Source organism: Dufourea novaeangliae, unplaced genomic scaffold (assembly GCF_001272555.1).
Source record: "Dufourea novaeangliae isolate 0120121106 unplaced genomic scaffold, ASM127255v1 scaffold108, whole genome shotgun sequence".
Taxonomy (NCBI): domain Eukaryota; kingdom Metazoa; phylum Arthropoda; class Insecta; order Hymenoptera; family Halictidae; genus Dufourea; species Dufourea novaeangliae.
The window spans coordinates 1858831-1880589 of record NW_015374014.1 but is presented as its reverse complement, the minus strand read 5'-3'; the positions used below and the strand labels follow the sequence as shown (position 1 = coordinate 1880589).

Genomic DNA, 21759 nt, shown 5'->3' with positions numbered 1-21759 from the left:
GATCGTGAAGGGAAAGGGGTTCGAGACAATACGCTCGGTTTCTTCAAAAGAATCTCCACGTTCGCTTCGAGTGTTAGCATCAGGATGTTCTGAGGATTAAATTGGGAGCATTATTGTTGTATGTTACAGCTAAGGGATCTTTGGTATTTTCTTGAAACGTTGCTGGTGTGTAAAAGAGATCAATGGAAGTATCAGACAATCTTTCTTTTGCTACTGTTTTGGTTTTTTAGGGTGAAAACACTTTTTAAATATCTGGACTCCAGAGCCAGAATGTCTTAGTGGAAGTATCAGACAATCTTTCTATTGTTTGTTTTTTGCTTCTTTAGGGTAAAAACACTCTTTAAATAGCTGGACCTCAGAGCCAGAATGTTTGAATAGAAGTATCAGATAATCATTCTTTTGCTAGTTTTTTGGTTCCTTAAGGTGAGAATACTTTGTCAATGTACATATGGACCACAGAGTCAGAATGTCTCCATAGAAGTTTCAGACAATCTTTCTTTTGTTACTTTTTTGTTCTTTTGGGGTAAAGACACTCTTTAAATATCTTTAGGGGGCATGGGCTCTGGAGCCAGAATGTATTATCAAACTTTTCTCTCTTTCCGATGGTAAAGATCGAGATATCTGAGATCGTAGTAGTTATTGCCCTGCCCTGTATATCTTGAAAAATATAGTACATATGAAAAAATTGTTGAAATAAAAAATTGAATGACCTTTACACTGTATAAAACTGTGCAATGAAATTGTTAAAAATATGTTGTTTAAATGTACAAACAAATAAACAAATTTTTAATCATTTCATTCTATAGAAGTCATTCCGTTTTCATGCTCGCAATGTTGTTTATATTTAATATAGTTTTCAAAATATACAGGAAAATAAGAAGACAAATTATCCTTCAAGCGGTGTTTTCACCCTGAAGAACCAAAAGATAGCTTTCTTTTATAATTATCCTTGTTTTCGTTTTTTACCATGACCAGTACTTTAAACTAATATTCCATAACTACCGACAGTTGACCTATTTTCTCAGGTTATTCGCAGCATTAATTACTGGAACAACGAGTCCTTGTTTCTGAAAAAAAGGAAATTTCTGAATAGACATTCATCAACTTGCCCATTGTTTCCAGTAACGTAGTCGTAGCTGAAAGTGAATAGTCCATACTAAACCTCTGGCGACTTTCACTAAAATTTTACGGGTCTGTGAACATTGAATGGTCCAAAGAATATGCCCTTTCGGCGACAGAACCTAATGGGCCGAAATATATGGTCGAAGAAATCAGATTTTTAGAAAGGACTCACCTCATTTGATAATCGCATCCTGCTCCATGAAAATCGTACTCAGTTGAACTTTGTAACTCTCAACGAATAATCGTAAAATCCACGAAAAAGCTGATGTACTTATCATGTGGAAACAGTGTATGTAAATTTTTAAGCTTCATACTTTGATGGGCTACCAGAATTCCAGACAAACCATTTTGTAGACCTTCGCAGATACGATTCTTTATTATCGAGTCTGTCTTATATTTTCGTAATCGAATCAGAAATAATATTACAGAGAAAGAGAATTATACAATTTTTAATCATTTTCTTTACCTTTGTTAATTTAACCAGTACTATTTTATTAAATGTTCATTATGTGCAGTTGAAAGTGATTGTCATCATTAAATTAGACACTGCGTTTCATTTTATTGATCGTTTTTATTAACCTCCAGTATCAACAAAAAATGTTAATAGGTCAATAGAAATATGAACTATGAACACTCTTTATAAATTGACAGAAAATCTAATTGAATTTGCTACAAAACAGTGTGTTCTATAGTTTGCAGTAATACTGTCAAGTGCAAGGAATTAATTTATATTTGCATATCTGTTCAAGCTGAAATGTGAAAGTCTTCTAATCAACTTATTTAAGATTCTCAGTCCAAGGAAACAGAATTACGCTAAGCAGAGGAAATCAGAATTTCCAAGTTATGTAGATTATAATAATCGTAGACGTTTCAGTAAGATGCAGGTCATGTCCGCGATGTCATACAAATGTAATACTGCGTTAAAACGATATTAAGAAAACAAGGATAACCGTAATAAAACTGCAATTTCGCTTTATACTTCGCAATAACAAAAACAGACGAAATGGGACTTTAAGTAGTACTATAGACTGCTTACAGTTTCTCGGGCAAAGTTTCGTATCGCATTCTAGTAATTATATTTAACGTCGGAACAAAATCATATAGGTATAACAAAATAGTTTTAATAAAATGAAATGTTAAGTGTTGCTGGATATCCAAATTTGTCGAAACTATCGATATAGTAGTATAGTCGACGGTTTGTTATGTGAAAGATATAAAATACATTCTATACTGTATTACTGCAAAATTGAAATTATTGTATACATGTATGAATTACAGATATTGCAGGAAAGTATGCGGGGGAACAATAAGTATTTATAAATTCATACCTTCAATAACTAGTTAATAAAACTAAAAATTAAATAAAATGTTTTCTTTCATAAATGATTTCATTAAATTGAATGTAAGTTACAAAATGTGCTGGCAATATTTTCAAAATGAGCATCAAAGAGAACCGTACATTCTATACTAGAAGCATTACTGAATATAGAAACTTGACAAAGTATGATTCCAATATATTTTTTCTTGTATTGTGTGCAGTCATATGCTACAAAATCATAAAATCCAAAATTGATCAAATAAATAAGAAAAACGCATTGAAAAGATTTTCCACCAATACTTCGGCTACACCAACCACAGTTCTGTTAAAGGGTTAATCACCTTGATGTGTTGAAAAAAATATTGCATTTTTGGGAATTTATTTCTATATGTCAAAAACAATTTTCTATCAAAATTTGTCAATAAAGACAGAGATATGTATAAATAATGGTGTCAAATTTTGTTTTTTCAATGTTTTTAAAAATAAAGAAACAAGTAGAGCTTATACTATAGCAGCTTTCTCAGATAATATTTGAACAACAGAATATTAAATGCATCTAAGCTGTCTGTTGTCCGACGTAGGAATTGTTTATTTGGTTAAAAATTAACAAAATGGCAACACTCTGAAGAAAGAAGTTCTTTTTTGTGAGAAACAAAAATGACATATCGGAAAAACTCTACGTCGAACAATAGGCAACTCCAATTTATTTAATATTCCATTATTCAAATTTTGTTTCATTAACCTTTTCATCAGAAATCATCTACCTACACCGTCCAGACGTACACTCCACGAATATACGCTCCAGCGCCATATTTGTTATTAAAGAAAAATTAAAAAAATATTGTAAGATAGAATTTTGATTGGAATATCTATCAGTTTATTACAGAGAGAACAGGACAATAGAAACAATACAAGTCGAGACAGAACATATACTTGCTGCCGTAATGTACAAATAATCGTGATCCGTAATCGTAGCCGAAATCCGTAATCGTAAGCCGTATCCGACGCTGACGTACACGCACACACACGCATTCGTACATTCTGTCGGGCATAGGAGAGTTTGCGAATCCCGATCAGCTGTTTTGGGTTCAACATACTCGCAAACTCTTCTATTAACGCCTGCTTCCTACAATATGTATTTACTATTCATACATTTCTCTGCATTTATTGAAAAATTTTGATGGAAAGAAGTGTTTTTGACACTCAGAAATGAATACCCGTAAACATGGTATTTTTGAAGGCATTAAAATGATCGAACTGCTTAAATACTTCCAAAAATAATATGAAACTAAGAAAGGACAATACAGGATGTAATAGATATTATTGTAACAAGAAAATCAGAGGCATATGTGTCACAGAATTTACTCTTTCACCTTCGTCTCGTTAGTCTTCCTCCGGTCTTTTCCCTCGAGACAGCTTCGAAATCGTGAAAGCGTGCCCATAGCACGTGACAGAGGTTCGAGACCCCTGACAGCTTGACAGAAAGAAATCGGAATGTAAAATGTAAGCACGGCGAACGAATACGAATGGCGGGATTAGTCGGCGCTGAAGTGTGGTACAGTTTTTTTTAGGAATTCCCCATAGAACGGTGATCAGATTGGGTCGAGGAAATTCGAAGAGCACCTAGGGGTTTATGTCAGCGTTTTATTCCTGTTCGTTTGATAGAAATGTAGGGGATGCGTGGGGCAGTAGATACAAGAAAATTCTTTGCGATTGTTATTGGCCCTTTGGATCTTTCGGAAAAGTTATTCCGGAAAGACACGATTTACATGCGAAAGCCACAACAGTGAAAATTGTACGATGCTAGCCGTAAAAGCCTTAAGCCCTTTTTGGATCAGCGATTTTTAGGGAGCGCTTGCTAAAAAGCTGAAAAGATTATTACACCCAAAACACTGGACTCTGAAATTGTATAAAAAGTTGATTATTTACCTACTAGTTATTCAATTACAATTTGAGCACAGCAGGCAATGAAAGGCGATAATGATACATCGGTATGATGAGCAGTTTCGCAAGTAACAGAGGCAACGATATTTCAATACTTTAAGCCTGAAAGGGTTAAATCACGATGTGCACGAATAAAAAATAAATTCATCCCGATCGTTTCGCAATTACTTATTTTCTATCTTGTAGTTTACATGCATTTCGTTTTTAGTTTAAGTAAATAATTAGCCTTTATGTAGAATTTCACGTCATTAGGGATGTCCATTGTAAATACAATATTTCCTTTCTTATAGTACGAGAACTAACAGTATTGAATGTATACTATACCTATCATACGATGTAATATAGTACAGTATAAAATAAGATGGACAATAAATTAAAGCACAATAAAAATTCCGGCAAAAGCACCTTTTGTAATTTCAGTAATGGAGAGTCAAAAATCTGGAATTCGCAATTTTCACTGGTCTAATAATCTTGAATACAGCGTCCAAATTTTTGAAGCTGGAGTCTTATTAATTACCTTTGTTTATTTTCTTCTTTTTAATTATTTATTGCTTTAAACTAGATCTAGTATATTTAACTAGCATCCTTTGATTCCGTATCATTTTGATGTAGGTTCTGTATAGGTATATTCTAATACCATAAGAAAATCATATTCAAACGACGACTTCGATGTACAGGGTGTCTCAGCTAACTTGATCACCTTGAATCATGACTTAACGGTAGGTACACTTTATGAAAATTTTGAGGCGTGAAACTTAAATGGCATCAAGGTTTTTCTTGTGGGTGTGGGGATTTTGATGGTTTCAAGATCACCTAAACCAAAGTACAAAATAATCACTCTATTGAAGTAGCTGTATTGAAGTTGAGGGGCATCAGTTCAAGCACCTATAGCTTCCAGATAGTAAGTACGTATTCAAAATTATTTTGTAAATATCTCGTTAACTATTTGGTTTAGAACGTATGAACGTCAACACATTGTTACTCAGAATTTGATACTCTATCGATCTATGGTACAGAAAATAGGTCATTCAATAAAATATTTATATTATATCATTCGATAAATAGGAATATCATCAATAAATAGGAATTTCACAAGGTAAGATATGCCCCTTGATGCCATTTAAGTTCCACGTCTCAAAATTTTCATAAAGTGTATCTTTATGTCATTACTCGAGGTGATCAAGTTAGCTAACGCACCCTGTATATGAAAACTAAAATTGCACGCCAAGTGTATTAATAACGTGAAATGAATGCATTTGTTGGAGAATTTGATCTGTGATTATTAAACTCGAACCACAATCTCTGTTATCAACAGTGTATATTTAGATAAACGTCAACTCAATTCACGACCGAATTGAACAGTTGAATCGAAGGTACTTTACTTGGAAGAAGCTTTCGTACTAGATATTTCGAGTTTAGTGTCGCATTCAACGCTCGTATTACTTTATCGCACATTTTCCAACATATACTTATGTAGAATGCACGGAGTATCAAGACTTACGCGAATCGTAACTTTCATGAAACCGTTTCAATTCTGTACTTTATGTTGGCAAAGTGAAAGTAAATTTTATGTTACAAAGTAATATTGCTACAACGTTCGCATCAGAAGAATCGTTAGAGAAAATATTTCTTTCTTTATTGTGACAAATTTCTAAATTATCATATTGCTTACTAATTAATGACTAGCTATAATATTTACAAAATAACCGAGCTCTTCAATTATGTATGCTTGTATCAATCTCGACGCAATTTATCTGAAGGAACATGTGACATCTCCCGAAGTTGCAAAATTGTTTCTTTGTTACTCTAGTCTGATATCTGTTGCATATAATTAAAAAATAATTTTCACTGGGACGGAGTGGGAAGTAAACAAAATTTCATTTCAATGTTACCAACAACCTCAATATGAAAACCTCATTTTATATGTATTCTGTTACTCCTTCTCTAAGGTACTAGCCTGGTTAATATAGTTTCCGAATCCCATTGAATAATACAAATATACCATCTTACAGGTTACCTTTAAAAGGACACAACTAAATTCAAAGTCAAATCACACGTGGTCAAGGGTTAAGAATAAAATAATTACGCATAAACTAGCTAATTATCAGATTTTAAATTTTAGATGCTTAGAGTACCTACTCACCGAGTGGAGTAAGAAATGTCTGATCAACAGAGGTCCTAAAAACAATCCTTTCAAAAAGAAAAAATACAAAAGTTTATTTACATGTGAAGATGCGCCGCCCGCAGTGATCTACGGTTTTGGCTCCAAGGGAAATCTATTGCTTACCCTACTTAAGACCCGGGGCAAGGTCATGCTTAAAGAAGTCTCTGAATAAATAATATAATGGCTTGTTACTTGAGCCAAGGTACATGAAATTGATTTTCTAGGTCTAAAATTCACGTAGTGATTAGTTTCGAACAGTACAACTTAACTTTTTAAAAAAAAAACATTTAAAATATTCATATTAAAATCTAGTATTAATAAAACAATTTATACACTGACCAAAAAGCATATTATAAGATATATTTTTCATAATTTGTAAAATAACTAAAACTATTATAAAATTTTCAAGAAGTAATATTGGTATAGATTCCTATAAAATAAATAGTAGGTATAAAATTTCTTGGAATGCAAACCAACATAAAAAAACAGACGGTACTTTCAAAAATAAATAGACAGTAATAATAGTTGAACTAATTAAAATAAATAGTAACCATAGAACTTCCTGAAACTTAAAACAAGGAAGAAGAATAAACTGCATGTTTAACTATTATGAATTATATTGCGTAAGAGGAGAAAATCACCTTTTCTTCCTTGTAATATTAATAATTAGCCTAATATTATTATATTAACCTCGAAAAAACTATTTCATGAATATAAAAACATCTTTCACTGATAGTGGAAGACATAAAACGAATTTGTTTATCTAAGAAATACAAAATAAGAAAATAAATTGGTGATGGCTTGACGTACTTATTTATTTGCAGGCATTGAAGAAACTAGCTTTTGCTAGATAGTTTTAGCTTTCTTTCTTTTACCGAATGATTTCTTTCTTATAAAATAGTGAATAGTGAATAGCGAATAGTAAATAGCGATAGAAATGCAGTTTTATGAAGCAGTAATTTTATATTTTATTTAATATTCAAGTATACATATACACAAATATTTTAACCAAATTCCATACAATTCGTTTTAAGCAATCGTAAAATTAGAGAAATTAATAGCAAGTTAGTACAAATTATAAGACATGATCGAAGTGAACCTACAAGTAGTAATTATTATTACTAAATTTCAATAACCGAATATATAATACATAGCCAGACAAGTAGAATAAAACTATTTCGGTCCTATAAGTAGTTTCTACTCGACTTCTAGTGCAGATAATTTCAATAATAGTAAAATAATTTTTTAATTGTCTAGTTAAACTAGTCGCAAGTTTAGAATGATAGTTACACCTTCTCCATTTTCGAGTTACGCTGTCTGAAAAAGTATTGTAACATGTCTTGACATAAAAAGCTTAACATTTATTTTATACAATTTCCGTGTTCGACTCCCTCACTCTATAATTCGAATTGAAACTTACATTTAGCTTTTCATTATCGCGAACCGATACGGCCAAGCTGACATGAGAAAATTTTTTGCACGTGTACCAGAACACAGCGAGTTCGAATTAATACTGCTAAAGGGCAACAATGCAATCACGGTATTTGTATAACGCTTTAATTACTGTTTGCCAACGCGGAACCAGCTTGCCCATTCGCAAATCCGGAGGGACCGGTGGATTCCGTTTCCGGAAATTAACGAAACACCTGTTGATTTAGAATAACATTATTGCTATTCATCGGTATACGTACAACAACTACGTCATGATCAAAGCGAGTATATCGAGGGAAAGTGCAGAACGGCTGTTTGTTCTCTTCTCAAAAAACCCTTTTTGGCGCACTTTGTATTTTCTTAAAATTGTCGCTGGGTTTGTTGAGCTGTCTCCGTCATGTTCACAGGGAAACGTCTGGCAGCAGCTTCTCTCTTTCCACTTCATCCTGGAACTGGTCAACACCATACCATTCACGATCACGGTGAGTCAGTTTACAAAATAACTTTGCTTGTAACACCTGCTTTAAACTTTTCGTATACGGTCAACCTCTCTATAACATGGTTTCTCTTAAGGGTTACATATGTACCTTTGAGCTGTTAAATAAAAGGGAAAACAAAAAAATTTGTTCGCATGTGTAACATTATTGTTTGTTAAAAATTCAACATATACATCTTATTATATGTTATTTCCATAGTCGTTTCTGAAACATTGAACTATATATCTAGCAACAGAAGAAAATGACTGCCATTTAATTATAACCCGTTTCATCAAAACATCATCTGCGGTACCATATATGTATATCTCTGTGGGCTTTAATCTGAAACAAGTTTTTTAAATTTTATATTAAAATAGACAAAAGGAACTAGTACTGTTCCAAGCCGACTTTGAAAATATGAATATTTTACAAAATGACGGCTGTTTCAACTTATATTTATACTTTCCGACATAAATTTTCAACTTTTTCTGCTGCTAAAAACAATGCACGAATAAAAAATGTACTTCGTCGAGTCCTAGATTTTAGTCTTAAGACTATCCCCACAAAGTTTGATCCAAATTGGTTTAGTAGTCTTTTAAATATTTCTGGTACCGATTTGCAAAACTAAATATATTTCGAGTAACACGCTTTCAAATAGCAACCATTCTCTTCTGTTGAGAGATATATAGCTCGATTTTTCAGAAATTAATAAGGAAATGACATATAATAAGATGTATATGTTGAATGTTTATTTTACAATAATTCTGAAATACAGAAAAATTTTCCTTCTTATTTAACAACTCAAAGGTACATATGTAACCGCTTAAACACAATTAGAGAATTGCTCCAATATTCCTCCAACATAGTTTCTTTCTAACACGATTAAAGGATTGTGCAGAACAGTATAGTTTTGTTTCTCTTTGAAACCTGATCGGTTTTCGTATGTAAAATACAATATTATTTCTTGGGTTCCTAAACACGAATTCGTATAACACGGACTTTTGAAGGATTTTCTGGATTTTCATCGTGTTATACAGAGACTGTGTATATTCGATTTATTCGAAGACTAGAGGTTCTTGGAGACCAATTTGTAACGAATGATTCATTTGTGTTTGAAAACTATGATAGATTTTAAAGAAGAATCAGGTTTTAATTCATTAAAAATATTTGTATACCTTTTTCTAATTTTGTTAGTAATATAAGAAATATTAAAGTTGTGTGCAGTTGGACATTGATTATTCAGAAACGGGCAAGATTTACCCTTTTTGAAATCAAAGGTATCGTTTCCGTGATAACAAATGATACAGACAACAGGGATTATTGAGACATGTGACTAAAGTCTAATTACGTAGTATGTATGATATTTAGATATTTATATTTACCAAAAATAGTATTTAATAGAATATTTGGGGAGATTTAGAACGTCGTCGTACATGTTCCATTGATTACATTTATAGTAGTTTCTAATTCTTCCTAAACTTTTAATTACAAGTGTCTCTGAAAGTATGTAACTATCATAAAGGCTATATAATCAGATTAAGTGGTTAATGGAAAAGACTAGTCATTTGAGAACCCAATTAATATTCTACTTATTTGAAAGAATCCACAAATACAATAAAAAGAATAGTATCAGCTATATTTTATTTATAAAAAATTTCATCGAAATGTAATTCGCGAAGTAGAAACTTATTTTTCTGAGACTTATAAAGGACAGGAAGTGGAGGTAACGTTACCAGATACATCCAATTTTTAAGATCATATAAATTTTACATATATGTTTCAAATTTTCAATTAAAATATACAGAGTGTTACCGAAAGATGCAGGTTCCACATAGAAAATGAAGTTGAAAATGTAACGTAACATCCTTTGACATAAGAGTTACTTTAGAATAAAATCATGTTTCAAAATTTATCGTTCATGCATGTTATCTAATACAACTGATATTGTACCTGGCAATTCATGACTATTCCTACTTGCAATAAATGTTTGTCATGTTACAGTATTATCTATGTCCTATAAATCTCAAGTGTCTCCCATCAATGAAAATATGTATATAATTGCTTCGTTAAAAGATTATATGATACCACAATTAGTATTCATGAACCTTAAAACAAATATCAATAATTAGAAACAATCAAATATATCAGGTAGATGGCTCTCAGGTATACATGTACCAGTTAAACTTTCAAATTCGACTTCCTTGAAAACTAAATTTGGTGCCTATACGCGTTTCGAAATATTTTCAGAGTACCACCAACAAATGTTGGTACTTCGCTTGGTAATATGCTTATTAATCGCATAATCTGCAAAAATATACTGTTGCGACCACTGTCATCGTCTAACTAGAAATCCTCTGCAATTATTATCGCTCACGAAAACATCTGCCATTCACAGTTTCCATCGTGGTTAAATATCTGCCGACTGCTATGCCACGGGTTTACGTTGGAATCTGCCGTGGCGAAAGGGTTAAAGATATTTATAGCATCGTTATTGTTGTGCCCCCAACATACGGCAGTAAAAGTGTTCGTTAAGACGCGGTTTGATAACGAACGCGTGGAACACACAGAGAACATTTTCTCAGACGCCTAAGCCGTTTCGCCTCGAGTAAAACGAATTATATCAACCGTGTGATCCTTTTCTTAATTCTATTCCACCAGATGGCGATAGGGATCTGCAGGTTTTACGAACCTCAGGCACGCAACATCAAAGGGTTCTGATAGAACTTTATTTCGTCGAACAACCGTGTCTGTATTGTACAGGCTTCCGTTCTATTAACAAGCACCATGGCGAATGAATGGAGAACTTGTTGCTTTGCATTGCCCGGGCACCCGTTCGTATATAGTTACGGAATTCCGCTTCTCCGAACTATGCCATGCTGAATGGTAGTACTGGGTTCTCGTTTCTCGATCAGATATAAAGACTTGTTGCATTAGTTTCGGAACCATTGGTTAGGAATAAATCGGCCGATGGGTTGCATTTAGTTACAGAAAAATATTTGAACGCTGGCGCTGTGACAATCGATGGTGCTATTGTGGCGTAATAAAAGTTCAAACTGTTTAGTGGCCGATGACGCGACACCTGGCATTGTGTAAATGTCCATTATTACTTTTTAGATATGAAAAGTTAATAAAATCTTTTATGTATACAGCAGAAACTATATTTTTGTCAATTCTTGACGAAAACAGCTGACCATTGGGGAAAGTTACTCGCGAAACTAGCCAGTCGACATAATGTTATTATACAATATGTGCATACGAAAACACGGGTATCAAGATATTCGACACTTCGTTTTATGAGTATACGGTACTTTTTTAGTTAAAGTGAACTTCTTTCATTTTTACATTTAAGTTACTTAGGTACGTCGTCATTCATTTTAAATGAAGTAATTGTTTCTTTTGTAATTGTAATTCTTAAATTTGTAGAAAATATTATTGTATTATTTGACATATCCAACTGTTTACTGCCACAGGTAATAGATATGCCCACATTTGTATGTAATATAATAAATTTTCTTGTAAACTGTATGATAAAAAAACTTTCTTTCAGATTTATTTTAAATATTCCTTTTATACCCGTGTATAATTTAATTTAAGTGAACTTAAGGTTCCAGAAATCTATTGAAATGAGTGGTACTATTTTAAATGTGTCTTTAATACCCACAATTCCAATATTACCTGTAAATTTGTGATTGGTTGTATTATGTAGTGAAATATCACACCAACAGAATGCTGTATACATAATGTATGTATAATCTATGATATTTTATGAGTATTCTTCATAAACATATTTCTAATGATGAGTTACTTAAATTTACCCTTGTATAATTCAACTAAATTCATGGGAATCACTTTGATTGCAATTAAAATGACATGATCTTGATTCTCCCACGTTTACAACGTATCGTATACGATCTTCACGGTGTATCGATCTTTATCTATTCTGTAGGGATTAACCTCGATCTAGACAGAACTGGGATATAGGTACCGCCATCAAGGGGTTGCCCTTTGAGATTCAAGTGGTTCGGTCTCATTAGTCCTTGTCTATTGTCTCTTCGTCAATGTTCCAGGAAAATCCCCAAATCCCAAAACTTAACGTCTCGTAACCGAGTGGGAAACATTTGTATCTCAGGAGATAAGTAAATCTACCTATAAAGAGATTATACACTTGTCTTTCATTATACACTTAACTTCTCATGACATTTACTATTACTTAACTTTTCATTACATTTACATAGTGAGTTATTAATAAATACAATAGAATAAATCCATTAATTCACAAATTACCATCTTTGTAAGGTTGAATAAATCATTAAATGTGCCATTTATAATATATTGCTATCATACCAAGCATTATATTAGATTATTTTAATTCTTACTACTATTTTAACCATTTGATGTTCAGTTATTTTAAATTATTGTACCAAGATTAAACAGAATATAAGACAAGATGTAGAAGACAAGTGAGATTCAGCTACTTATCATGTTTCGAAAAGTTAAAGGAACAATAATCATTTAACTTTTGTTAATAATTTCTGTTACAATTCAATATATTTTCAAAAAAGTGGTAATTTAATCGAGACAAAAATCATATTTCATTTTCAGCTACTTTATCCACCGATGCGAAATCTCTTCATTCCGGTGTTCCTAAACTGTTGGTTGGCAAAGCATTCCTTAGAAAATATGTTTGTAAGTAATTCACTTATATTATTCTTTTTCATCTACTCGTTTCACATTTTTCTAACGTTTTCATTTATATTCTTGTTCGCAGAATGATCTACACAGAGCTATGCAGAAATCCCAATCAGCTTTAAGTCAGCAACTGATGATCCTTAGTGCGACATTACTGTGCCTTGTCTTTACTAGGTGAGTAAAAATATTTTCATTCATAAAGGAACTTTGATGGTAAATTATACCGTCTATATTTAAAGTCACATTCATTACGTGTACTTGTGAAGTCTTGTCAGAAAAACACAATTTATTCGGTAGCATTATATACATTTTTAAAAAATACTCGTTCACTTCTATCTATAAATATTGGGACAACTGTTTCAACAAAAGAAAATTTTATACAAATTACGTATTTTGCGCCACTTTTATGACTATAGGTTAATGGAATATTAACTATTGAACTTTAATATTTTCCAAACAATAACTACTCAATAACATCAGAAATTTTGATATACGTATAAGATATAACTCTTGTGCAATTATTTATATAACACGTTTTATCAAAATCTGCGCGTTTTAGTACGAAGACGTTCTTCCTATAAGATGCATTAATCAGTAATATGCTATTATTTTAACAATTTGCGCTCGGAATTTCCTAATTCTCCATACATTTTGTCCCTTCAGAGGGGACAATCGAAACCAAGAATATGTTTTCATTCTGTAGTTCAATAAAGATAAGTGTAAATATTGGAAAATAAGCATGAACGTCGATAAGACAGTATTTGTTCTTCGATTTCTTTAGAAAAGGGCATTGATTGTGTCACAAAATGATGGATGATTCATCGGTATACTTAATAAAGTAAAATTGAAATGATGAAATCTTGAAAATTTTTAAGGAAATTTGATAATATTTAGTGTATCAAAAGTATCCTCACATCTCGCGTAATAATTCTTAACACGTTTTACACCATAATAATTTAATTGTCTTTCGCGTAACACGCGTAGGAATTCTAAACTTGCATATTCTAATTCTACCGGGTACTGGTCAACTTCTCTCAGCCGTTTTGCCGTCCTCATTTTCGCCCATTATTCAAGTTTGCAGAAGGCGCGTGTTACGCTGCTCGCATACAAGTTGTTTCACATTATTTGAATAACCACAGAACTTTGTCGATACGAACTACTGTTTCGACTCAGAAATTTGCTTTCCCTGCACACAAGAAATATTCTCTTTACATAGTTGGTTAAAACGAATCTTTACTCTGTTGTACAGTATAGCAAGTATTTTTTATAGTGGTAATATTTTAGACATTACATTCTAGACTCAACTAATTCATTTTGTTTTTCATCTCAACACATGTAAATTTGTATACTCATAGGAGCGAACATTTGTCTCTTGCACAAACTCATCTAAAACTTTAGTGTAACAAGTCATTTTAGAGTTACGTCACTATAACAGTTATAAATTATAATAAGAATTTTAACTTATAATACATCGCCGCTTGGCATTGATTGTGGCACAACTCATAAAATGTAAATTTTAGAGAAGAGGTATTTTTAATTTACATTTGTATAGTTAAGGCCAGGTTGATAACATAAATGCTCTGTAACGAAAAATGATGGAACTATAAATATGCCGTTTTACATGATAAAAATAGAAACATAATGTAGACCTTGTATTTAATAACAGCAAAATTGAAATTTTTTTAGTTGCGCCACTATGCCAACCAGTAACATGTACATTACAGTCAAGTATGACATAACATGCAAGTGAAGTAGTTACGAAATTCCATGTACAGACATTAACGACCAGCAAAATGAAAATGTTTTCTTAGAATATATTGATCCTGCAGAACCACTCAGTAAATGGTATGCTAATAAAGTAATATGATTAAATCTGTAATACATTATTAATTTCATTAATCGTTAACGTTTATATTGTCTCCTTCAAAATAAACTTCATTTGATGCAATGAATTTGATCCAACAAGTTTTTTACATTTCGCAACAAGATTCGAATCGAAGTTACTATTATATTTCAAATGGCCTCAGTTAGAACCTAAACTTTCTCGGTTCTTTACTCGTTCCGTGTTCCAATAGTTTATATTTGGAAGATTCCTACAATTGACGTTTTACTGTAACCACTTACTCAATCATCATTATGTAGATAATACTTCGTACCGACAGCGACTTCATCAGCTTGATAGATTTTGTGCTACGGAATTAATGGTATCACTTTATTAACGTATACCTATGAAAAGCCTTCTCGTATAGTAGAAAGCAATTAGGTAAGTCCCAATCAATAACCAGACGAGTACAAGGAAATTAAAGTGAAAAAAGTCCAGCTGATTCTCCTAACACTTCTCTCGGCCTAAATAAATCGATGTACTCCTCCAAGTCAAAGAAGAGGAAGTTTTAACGAAACAATGAATACGATCAGCCGAGTGTAATTTTTAAGCTAAGATTACCTAGGCAATCAGAGGAAGTACGTTTGCACAGCTTTAATACTCGAATATGTTTTTTCTATTATACCATCGAAAGTTATTTTTTTAACTGTTTATTTATAAAGATCACATCCATCTTTCAGTTATTAATGACCACAAGAAATTACAATATAATATGATTGTAGAGTTACAAACCTTGATACATATTTGAGTTTATATAGTATTGGGCCGTTCAGAAAGGTCGTAGCGTTTCAAGCACAATGTCTTTATTATATTTTTACAGAGCGAAGGGAAAGTCGTTTAATTTGGTGAATAGGTACTATTTTGCAGGCGTGAATTGAATGTATTTGCTATATAAGTTATTCGTCGTTTTTTGTTTGCTTCCTGTGAGAAATACCAACGAAACGTATAAACAACCACATAGTCCACTTTTAATACGTTCTGTCAAACTTGTACAAAAATTACAACACTTTGCTTTAAAATTATTCTTTTAAATCACTAGAATATTCTGTATCAAGAGAAAACATCGAAAACAAATTCCATCTACAAACAGGTTGAAAAATTTGTTTTAGCCAATACAGTCGAAGTTACATATAACTGCTACAATGCAATTAATTGAAAAATGGAAAGAAATTGTACAAAAACTACTAAATAGGAATATAATATAAATTGAAAAATATAGATTGTAACTCTGTCCTTAAAGGCGCTACGAACTTTCTCGATGACTCAATACATACATCTATTTAGATACACTCATCGTTGTATTATTAAAATATTACACAGATTTAAATACACACAACAACAGAAAGATAGTAGATATATATAATACATACCCGAAGATATTCAACCCACTTCTAACTTCTAGTCCTCATAATTAAATATGTATAATTTAATTTTGCTAAAATCTTTATATTTTCTAATACATATACATAGGTTGATCTCTTTGAGAGAGGGTAAAAGTCTGTGGCATAAAGTTATTTTATTTAATATTAATATAGCTTCCATTGGGAGATGAAATTTTGTTCTTTGGTGTTCAGACATTCGAAAGCAAGTTTGCAACTACACCATTCCGAGTTTAACGTGACATGACCGTCTTAGAAGTGAAATAAACCACTTCTAATAGGATTCCAAGTTCTAAAGTATTACGTGCATGACGAAATGACTGGCAATACGAGTCAATAGAGAATTATCGATTAGGCAGACAATGAATACTGTATGTCCTGTCTATGAACGTGGTCTCTGGTTCCGGTAGCTTGCTTAGTTATGCCGCACCCTCCTAGATAGAATGTCAGAAATAACAAAATTTCAATTTTCATTTTATTACGTAGAATATATTGTAATACATAGATCCACCGTCCAGAAGCATCTCATACGTTGAAGTCCAATACTTCAAGCAAGATAACAATAGTGTCACTTAATGGATCGATTTATTTTCGCTTTCCTGTAAAAATTACATGTTTTCGACTGGTGGCAATTTTTGACGGTGATCCAATAAGTAGAATGTCATTGACTGCTTCGTCGGTACGAACGAATTTATAACCTTTAAGGCGAATTTCCACTTTTATAGTTTGGATGTGTATCAAGGATGATTCATCCACTGTAAATGTGAAAGATGAAAATTGACACATTTATACCAATTCAATGATTTAATCAATTTCACTAGTTTGCATCCTTCCACGGAAAAGACGTTTTTAAACTTGGCTAGTACAATAATTACTCTAGTAATATTAATGGCTGGCCAACGGTATTCAACAGTTGGGAGATAGTTGGGACATAGTTAGTGTTTTTGCCTACAAATTCCCAAAATTGGGCCTACGACGAAAAAGTTATGATATTTTGCCAACGAATATCCAATGTTTAACCTACAATTATTATAGTTGGTTAATTAAAAAGAAATTTACAATGACAATACAACATTGGCCCACCCAAAGTTTGCCAACATTTGAATATAGTCTTGAAAACATCAGAAACGTTGCTACATTCAAACACTTGTTATTATATTTCAAGTTGACTTTTTTTTTCATATTTCTGAATATACTCGAAATTTTGTGAAAATAGAGTCAGAGGACAGAAGATTAGAAATAACTTATAGTAATTATTTGTAATAATTAGCTACATGTATAAATTGTACATAATAAATTGTAAAGGTAAGTTTGCTGGTAAAACACTTGTTTACCTGTTTAATATACATACATATAGAATTTATACATGTATATAATTATCATAACAAGTAATTATTATAAATATTATTTCCAGTGTTACACTCCTTCAAATATTTTTAAAGGATTTTATGGAAGTGTACTATAGCCAACTGTCTTCCTATTATTGGTTTATTCTAGATACTCAACAATTGACCCTACAGAAAGAAAGCTCCAGTTGGCCCTTCGTATTATATGTATAGTGACGTAGGCCATACGTTGAGTATGATCGTTGGCCTCGTTGCAAAAAAGGGTGACAATTCTAACTGTTGGCCATCCAATGCTGCATCATGGTCCATCAAAATACCAACAATGATTGCTACTAGGGTAATTAGATGGCAAAACCGTGAGTTACCGGAACGGCTGTTCACTTGTTACTGGATAAGTTGAGACTTGCCACTGCAGCTCCATTGCGAATGAGTGATCCATTCAATTCATCAGAATTAGAGACTGGCTCTACTTTGTTCGTTTGTCACTTTCAATGAATTTCCAATGTTCGCGATGCTCATTCAAAGTGTATAGTCCAAATTTAATTTTAACAAGGAAGGTTTAAGTCGAGTATCATCGGTTTGCCAGATTCCGACATATTCTGTCACTAGTCGTCAGTTCCTACCATTACAAAAACGTTGCTTAGTAAGGTTCAAGGCACCATTGCAGATTCAAAGCATCCGAAAAAAGCCAGGTTATTACCTGCGGTTATTACCAGGTTATCCATGCGTTCCTTTCCTTACATGGGATGAGCATCTTGTCTTCAACTATGTAACGATCCTAACTTTTGGGGTCAGAGGCGTTACATCTCTTTAAATTTATAAAAACAACCAATTGCAAACTAGACTAAGATCGGCTTATTTTAGCTCCACCTATAACAATTCTATGAAAACTAAACACTTATGTAGGTACATAAGTGTTGTACATAGTGTTGTACATAGTTCTACCTAGAATATATAATTAGCAGTCATTAAAATAAATAGCAGCTTTAATTTTGTAAATAGCGTTTTCGTATTAAATATCTTAAACACGCTCAACGAACGCTAATTTATTTCGACAACATTAATACTGTATCGAGTGCTCGGAAAATTGCTCCTGGTTCTGAAACAACAACGCTTCTGATTAAAAAGAAACACACAAATTTAATAAAAACTGATCACTGTATAGAAGTTCAAAGTCTCAAAGTTTCGGGAAGTTCTAACAGTTTTTAAAGCTTGTTACCGTGCTGAAAGTTTGAGGAGTTCTGAATGTTTAAAAAGTCGAAGAAGCTGTGACAGTTTTAACAGATCGAAATTCTCGAGTTCTACCTGTTCTAGAGGCTTTAATTCAATTAAGAATAAATCTTCAAACAATGATATACGTATGTACGTGTTCTGGCTCAGACGAGATTCGGAGAGATAAGTCCAGTGGTGGGCGCAGAGAACGGCGAATCCTGATTGAGTATAGTTTCCGAATTATGCAACGCCTACTGACGTCGTGACTTTATTTTCTCAGGTACGGTTCACAGGACATTGCACAAAGATCCCTTGTTCGGAGAAACCAGCCCATAAGTCAGGATCGTCTTTCCTCTGCATGCGGGCCTGCAACTATCTATCGTCATTGAGAAAGATTACGATGGATCTGTTTTGTGTCCCATACCAGAATTGTTAGTTTCCACTCGAACCCAAAGCCATAAAGAAAAATTCCAAATATGTATACCAAAACAAGCTAATAAATATCTGTAAAATGGCAGTTCCATCGCCTGCAGCATAAATCTAGAGGGATTTACCGTAAATCCTAAACAAATATCCTGTTCGAAACTATTGAATCGATGTTGGAGGTGTGACTTGGTACTCACGAGAGTGTCAGTCACACAGTCATTTCCAGTCACAGTGGTGGCACAGTTCAGTTCGGTCGATGCGGAGAATTGAAAGAACTGAAGGAAACGAGAGGGTACGGGATCGAAACATTCTTTGTATTTTTTGTTTCCAGTCGCATCAATCTCTTGGAAGGGGGTTATTGGTGACTCAATTGGCATTATGATTTGCATTTTAGAGTTTTTGATAAAGTTTTATTTATCTACTTTCAAAGGGTTAAGAGCTGTGATATTTTTGTGGGATAGCTTAGATTGGTCTTTATTGTTAAGAGTCTTTAATGCTGAAAAGTCGGCTATCCGTTTAAAAATTGCTGCAATGACGGATTGAATGATCTATAGTAATTTTGGTACTGTAGGGATCACAATAGAAAACATTGCGAAACATTGCTCTCATTCCCTTCTTCAACATATATGGCCATATTCTTTCTTTTATATAAAACGATTTAACAACGTAGTTTCAGACGGAGTAACGAAGTGTGTTTAGCTAGCTGGTGGAAATATTGGTAAAAACTATGTAATTGTATAATTCTTTTCATAGTTTAAGTTACCTTGCAGTTTTTATTGCTGATATTGTTTCCATTTAACTAAATACATACAGACACTGGAAGTATAATATGTATGCATTTTGAAATTATAGAATGTTAAAAACTGCAGGTATCTAATCACAGATAAAACTGTTGGCCAGTCAGTGACTGTCATTATTCTGGAAAGTACTTGAGCAAGAAAATTGTATGTTGAATTTTGTTCGAGATTCAGTTAATACATATTCAACTTAAAAAGTTGTGTCTTTCTGAGCTCATCAACCAAACGCTCAAAGTTTTCATATGACAATTTATTTAATATAAGAGAACACCGTTGTCTAAATAACAATTTCAAAGGATAAATATTACTATATCTACATACCGCTGCAAAGACAAAAGTCATCGTTTTCTGATTTCGGGACAAAGTTACCCCAACTAGGTAGGTACTAGAGATGGCGTGAATTGCTACTTGTGAATCACTCGTGATTCGATCACGTTCGTTCCCAATCACGGTGATTTTTCACAGTGATTCGTGATTTCTCGTGATCGTTTCTGATTGGTGGAGAAACCTAACAGTTCTTTACACGCGACACATAATTTGTATATTTTACATTAACGACGTCAAAACAAAAATTCGAGTTATACCGTATACAGTGAAGGAATAATTAGAAACAATGAAGAAAAATGAATAAATTAATGATTATAAATTATAATCTACATGTTACCTAGCAAATCATTCTTTTAGAATTTCTTGTTTTTTCTACTGATTTTTACAAAGACAAATAGTAATGTAATTCATCGTAAAATCATATTGAATATGTTTTTCTGTTTAAAGATCAAGGACTTACGATCGTAGTGAGCAAATTCACTCAAGATAAAAAAATCGCAATCACGGTCGTAAATGAAGTTAAATCACGACCGTGGTCGTGATTAGGTGATCACTGTGATAAATCACCGTTAGTGATTTTTCACGCCATCTCTAGTAAGTACATTAATGAACGCAGTTCGTCGTTCCCTATAAAACAGTTGTTTCCATCGTAAAGAAGTTTTTCCATCTAATTCGACTATTTGACCCATTTTCTACAGTATGGAATATATATTAATGGTGCGAATCTTTAATTTTGCAAAACTTTGAACTAACTCTGCGGATGCATATGATTTCATTATGTATATGAAAGAGTTCATTTAAGTTTGAAGTCCAATATAGTATTGACTAATCCGAGAATAACGATTGATCAGTTCGACGAAAGTACAGCCGTGCGATCACTCGAAAAAGAAATATACATATATTATTCGGACCTTCAGACCTCGTATTCTTCAGAGATTCAAATCTCAGATAATCAAGGTATCACTCGACAATCTTAGGTTCCGAAACGGTTTAATAAAGCAGACAACGTATGCGAAATCCTTGCACGACGTCCAGAAGTTGAGAAATGACTTCCGAATAATTTCAAGATCGGCGGTGAGATAGGCGACATCCGGCCGCTCCTGTTGCGACTCTCCCCGCTACAAGAGCAAGCTTACAAGTACGCCGTTCTAAACCCGCGCTGTAAATAATGAATCACGACGATCGATGGTGATACCAATCCATCTGCAGTAGCCGCCACGATTACTTATTAACGTTTGTCCCACAT

General features: G+C 32.9%; 1 protein-coding gene across 1 annotated transcript in view; it reads left to right on the top strand.

The window, feature by feature from the left end:
- LOC107188719 (potassium channel subfamily T member 2) overlaps positions 1–21759 on the top strand; it is a 107215-nt gene that overhangs the window by 31307 nt on the left and 54149 nt on the right. Inside the window, exons 5-7 of the mRNA XM_015577061.1 lie at positions 8387–8461; positions 13058–13141; positions 13224–13318. Of these exons, the coding sequence (XP_015432547.1) occupies positions 8387–8461; positions 13058–13141; positions 13224–13318 (254 nt within the window). The remainder of the gene's footprint in view (positions 1–8386; positions 8462–13057; positions 13142–13223; positions 13319–21759) is intronic.